Here is a 5,433-nt window from a genome sequence, read left to right as displayed (position 1 = left end):
TAACTTAAGTTGTTCAAGTTGATAATCTCAAGTTTTCTCGGTCATTTGATCTTCAGTATAAATAAAATACTCATTGCTAATCTACCAAGAAACAACACCAATGAAGCAATAAATATTTTTACTCAAGTTGGTGAAGAAAAGTGAGCAGTGTGTTATTTTCAAGTCAGTTTCGGATAGCTCCAACTGCATAAAAAAGCAGAAATCGAGTGTCAACTTCATATCTATAGATCACGTAACCTGTATCACTGCCAATCAGCTTATAACTTATGAAGCATGCCCTTTTAAAATATTATCTCCTGTTAGATCTACAAGTTTCTACGATGCTACATATACAAGAGCAAACCCGAGGTAGAATACAGATTTTGATCCCTATGGCCAGGAAAGGTGTACGAGTGTTATCCTTTGTAATTCTTATGATGGCTGTCTGCGTAAGCTCAGATTTTGCCCACGACAAAGCGCAGTGCCAAGACCAATTACTGGGTCTATCTTCGTGTCTCGAATATGTTACCGGAGATGTCAAAACTCCTACTCCAAGTTGCTGCACTGAGCTCAGTAAAGACTTAATCAATAACACTCTCTGTCTCTGCATCCTCGTTAGAGACCGTAATGAGCCCAACCTCGGCTTTAAACTCAACGCAACGCTTGCACTTCGTCTCCCTTCCTTCTGCCACGTAAAGTCGAAGGCCACAGATTGCCCTGGTAACCACAACTTAACTTTTTCTTCTACTTCCACCTTTACATTTAAGATTTTAAGAAAACCATTTCTGGGTTTTGTATAGATCTTCTACATCTAGCTCCAAACTCACCAGAGGCTCAGGTTTTCAAGCAATTTGGCAGCAGCCCAAGTGCTGGAGGTGAAGTTTTCTTTATTCTCCTACTTTTTTTTTTTTTTCCATGATTCATAAACAACACTCTTGATGATGTATGACAGCAGACCCTAACACAAGTTCAAGCAGCAAAAGTTCGAGCAGCAAGTCAAGCGTGTTTGGACAAGCGACACTGGGATCGGTCGCTGGAGTTTCACTGTGGCTAGTGCTATCAGTTTTTGTCATGAGCAATTAGGAAAAGACTCATTCTGTAATGTAACTAGTCCATTTGTCTACAAATTATCCATCGAGTAGCATGAATATGTACCAGGAAAGTTGGCTCCTTCCAACAAATTAAAAATATCATTATCAACATCAAATCATAATTAGGCGCGTTCCCACACACACGTCGATATTGTAAACTTTAATTCGAAGCAATCAGACCGTTGTACTTTAATTTACGAGCAATTAGCAACTTCATTAGTCTTCCGTTCAACCATGTAACATAACTAGTAATGTGACCATTAAAAGTAACGGAATCTTCATGTGTTCTAAGTCAACAAAATAAATTTCACGTATGGTTACTGAAGAACTCTAATTTCAAGGTTCTAGAAATGCTTCTTTTTTTTTCTTTTTTTCAATATTATGTGAGTTTCTTTGAATGTTTTAATTCCGTTCACGCGCTTAAATGTTTGTGGTGGTCTTCTCAGATTAATTTAATTGAATTTTCTTTTATATTTCATATGATATCAATGTTTGATTGTTGGAAAGTAATTCAATTCATTCGCGCTTGATGCTATGATTGTCAATTGATTTTCTTTGATTTCTCTTCTTTTCATTGGACTAGATACGAGGAAAACTTAGGTAATTAATTAGTAACTCTAGTTCCGTGGAAACCGGTAGTCAATCAGATTTTCGATAACAGTTGACAATTGAATCTAAGTTTGACCATTATTTTCATATCTGTAATAATGCGAAAAGAAGGCCCGGCTATAAATTGTTCTAGAATAGTGGTGTTGAATTTCTCGACCCTTTGATTTAGGACTAGTCAATTCTATTTCTCGACGAGGACAAAACAAAGATATAACTCAGCGATAGAGTGTCATCTTGACGTGGTGTAAATCATCAGTTCGAGACTGATTATCCCTAAACCCAATGTGAGTTCTTATAAATGGATTTGCTCCCAATGATAACGGATAAGAGGCTCGTGGAAAGTAATTCAATTCATTCACGCTTGATGCTATGATTGTCAATTGATTTTCTTTGATTTCTCCTCTTCTTTTCAGTGAACTATATACAAGGAAGACTTGGGTAATTTATTAGACGAAATGAGGAGGATCTTACATTATAGTAATTTAAGTAGGACTTAAATTGCTAAATCTATGGGCCAAGGCATCGAGATTGAACTCGTACCTTAATTAAATGAATCAAATAAATTCAAGTTCAAAAGGTTGGTTTTGTGTATTCATTTATTTCTCCTAGAACAAGATCAAAATGATATGTTGATTCTAAAGAAATTCGTTACTAAAAAAAAATGTGTTTTTCATAATTTATATCTAAACATTTTGATGATTTTTCAAATAATCTTTATAACTATTTCTTATTATTATTTACAGTAAATATTGTCATTTAACCAATCTTATTTTTTGATAATCAAATTCAGTTATATGTTGTTTCTCCAAACATATAATTATTCAAAGTAAATATATTATATCAGATAACGATGTTGTGTTAAAATTAAACTAACAATATTGTCTTAATTCACTTTATTTCAATCTTATCTTATACGCAAAATTAGTCGATGAATAATGATTTAACTTTTTTATCAATCTTAAAATTTTCATCAAATCAAATTAGCTTAGATTCAAAGTATTGGTTTTTAAGTCACGTGACATAAACTTCTTATGATAGGTCGTGCCTCTGTAGCTTTACCATTCCCAAATTTACAACTTATGGAAAAAAAAAAAGAAAAAAAGAAAAAAAAACTGACTTAATAGGGTAACAAATATGAAGAACGAGGTAGCAATTAGAAAATAGCATGGAAGATTGTGGAAATTTATCTAGCCTCGACGAGAGAGATAAGTTAAGAATCCAATGTGGACTTACCTCACTTGCGCTGCTCGAGCAAGATCTTTCGGCCCATTTGCCTTCCCTATGCCAACCTCGACAATGTTTAATTCTAAATTTGTAAGCACGCATGAAGTGAATTGGAGTAACGAGTTGAAAGTACAAAAATATTTAGGTCACGATTGATTGCACGAAATTTTCCATAAAACTTGGAATTCAAATTCCAACTTCTACTTTTAGCTTTTTGATTGACAAAATTTTTCAGAGAATTGATTTTCCATGAATTTCTAGATATAACACCTTAAAGCGTGATTTTCCACCTTTTATTTTTCTGGGGGTACGTGGTTTTTTGTTTTCCACTTTTTTTTTTAATTGTTGGCAATGAGAACAAATTCTAGAAATAATTGTAAAAGATGATATCTTTGAAATTAACAATTTTCATGTAAAACAAAATCAAACGAACTCCAAAATATAGATATTTTTTGATATTTTTTTTCCTTCTTTTTTTTTTTGCCCTTTTTTGGTTGGCAATGGAAACGAATTCTAGGAACAATGATAGAAGTGAATATCCCTTAAATTGACAATTTCCATATAAAACAAAGCCAAACGAACCCCAAAAAACACTTTTACTTCAATATTTTCCACGTGAAAAATTATACCAATCAAACACAATAATTTACAATTCTCAGGAAAATAATTTCTAAGTAATTCAATTCTCTGAAATTCATTTTCTTTCCACCCAAATTTCATTTTCACAATCAAATAGACCCTTAGCAATGATAAAAGTTTTCTTTAACTTGCTATAATGATCTTTCTTTTTCATTTTTAACATTTTTTTAAGGTATGAATTGCGTAGGTTCGAGTCCCCATTCCCACCCTGCAGACCCGATTAAAGGGTAAATCCCCACGTTGCTCGAGATGGTGAAAATTTTTTCCATCCCCGCTAAATAACTAATTATGAGTGTTTAGCCACCGTTTGGATATAATTTGTAAATTAAGACAAAATCAAATATTAATTCTTCCAATCCTACATATTTTGTGAAATTTATTATTATTTTTTTCTATAAACTATTCATAAATTTACCAAATAAGTTCGAAATACATTCAAATTTATTTACTACTAATATTTTTATTAGTCCATGAATATAATTTTTTTTTTTAATAAATTCACGAACAACTAAAGTTTTAATAGATTTTATTTTATAGAATTCATTAAAATTTGAATGGGAACGCCTGAATTTACCTCCTAAAATTAAAATCAAAAAGCAGGAAAACCTTAAACAGACCAACCCCCGTCTCTTCTTCCTCCCCCCAACTCCCTTCAGTTCGCCATGGAAGACGACGAACAGAGAATAGTAGATCTGGTTAAAGAACTAGTGCATCGCTTACTCTACAATGCTCAAAACCCTAATTCTTCATCCTCTACAGTTCCCGCTAGACAGAAATACAATCAAGCTCTTAAATACTCTCTCCGCATTCTCTCAAGCCGCATGACCCCGTCGATAGTTTCTAACGAATCCGCTATGGTGGAGTCCATCAAACGCCACCTTGTTACCGCCGGTAAGTCCTCCGAAGCCCTTACTTTTGCTGACCTTTACTCCAAATTTTCACTGAAATCCGGGCCTGGAAGCGTAAAGAACAAATGGGCTGTTGTCTATTTGCTCAAGACAGTTTCGGAGGATCTAAAATCACGGAAAAACCAATCCCCCAATATAATTTCTAGTGGGTTCTTAGACTCTGCGTTGGCTGGTGGATTGCCTACATTGCTTGAAAACACTGAATTTAATAATAATTCTGGGGGTATTGGCAACTTGATTAAGAATTTGAATATTGAAGAATTTAAGGATGGTCCTGATAATCTGTTGGGTCAGGGTTATAATTTTCAATCATTGAGTAATATGGGAAAATTGAAGAAGAATCGAGGTGAAGGAACACTGGGCGATTATTCTAGTAACTTGAAGCGTTTAGGTGATAATTTGAGTGGATTGAGAGTCGGAGAGAATGTCAAAACGGGATTAAAGGGAGGTGTATTGATGGTTTCCAAGGACCCAGAAAATATTCGTGAAATGGCGTATAGAGAATATGCAGACTTGGTAAAGGAGGAGAACGAGGTGCTAGAAGAGGTTTTGGTGAGGGATGTATTATATGCATGCCAAGGGATTGACGGTATGTATGTGAAGTTTGACGAGAAGATAGATGCATACGTGTTGCAAGATTTCATCAAGGTGTCAAGGGCTACTGGGATTCTGGTACGTAAGCTCTGCGAGATTGGGTGGTTGTTTAGAAAAGTGAAGGGATATATAACAGAAACTATGGCTCGGTTTCCAGATGAGGATGTTGGGACTGTTGGGCAGGCATTTTGTGCTGCATTGCAAGACGAGTTGTCTGATTATTATAAGTTACTGGCCGTGCTTGAAGCGCAGGCAATGAATCCTATTCCATTGGTTTCAGAAAGTGCACATTCAGGGAACTATCTATCCTTGAGAAGATTGTCAGTTTGGTTTGCTGAACCAATGGTGAAGATGAGGCTAATGGCTGTTTTAGTTGATTGCTGTAAGGT

General features: G+C 34.8%; 2 protein-coding genes across 2 annotated transcripts; both read left to right on the top strand.

Moving 5' to 3' along the window:
* The first annotated feature begins 29 nt into the window (after positions 1-29).
* On the top strand, positions 30-1,302 carry LOC111384281 (protein YLS3-like). The gene is made up of 3 exons (XM_023008546.1): positions 30-699; positions 780-854; positions 935-1,302. The coding sequence occupies exons 1-3, from the start codon at positions 267-269 to the stop codon at positions 1,060-1,062; spliced, it is 636 nt and encodes a 211-aa protein (XP_022864314.1). The 5' UTR covers positions 30-266; the 3' UTR covers positions 1,063-1,302.
* A 2,815-nt stretch (positions 1,303-4,117) lies between these two features.
* On the top strand, positions 4,118-5,431 carry LOC111384278 (gamma-tubulin complex component 3; the record flags this gene model as incomplete). Its single annotated transcript, XM_023008542.1, has 1 exon — positions 4,118-5,431. A coding segment is annotated over exon 1 (1,227 nt), but the record flags the coding sequence as incomplete, so codon positions are not given.
* Positions 5,432-5,433: the final 2 nt, after the last annotated feature.

Source organism: Olea europaea, unplaced genomic scaffold (assembly GCF_002742605.1).
Source record: "Olea europaea var. sylvestris unplaced genomic scaffold, O_europaea_v1 scaffold2883, whole genome shotgun sequence".
NCBI classification, from domain to species: Eukaryota; Viridiplantae; Streptophyta; class Magnoliopsida; order Lamiales; family Oleaceae; genus Olea; species Olea europaea.
This window is presented reverse-complemented; position numbering and strand designations above follow the sequence as displayed.

Excerpts from the sequence above, each read along its gene's own strand:
- LOC111384281 (XM_023008546.1), top strand. The coding sequence starts at position 267 with ATGAAGCATGCCCTTTTAAAATATTATCTCCTGTTAGATCTACAAGTT. Across the intron at positions 700-779 it reads GAAGGCCACAGATTGCCCTG|ATCTTCTACATCTAGCTCCA; the intron begins GTAACCACAACT and ends GGTTTTGTATAG. Across the intron at positions 855-934 it reads CAGCAGCCCAAGTGCTGGAG|ACCCTAACACAAGTTCAAGC; the intron begins GTGAAGTTTTCT and ends GTATGACAGCAG.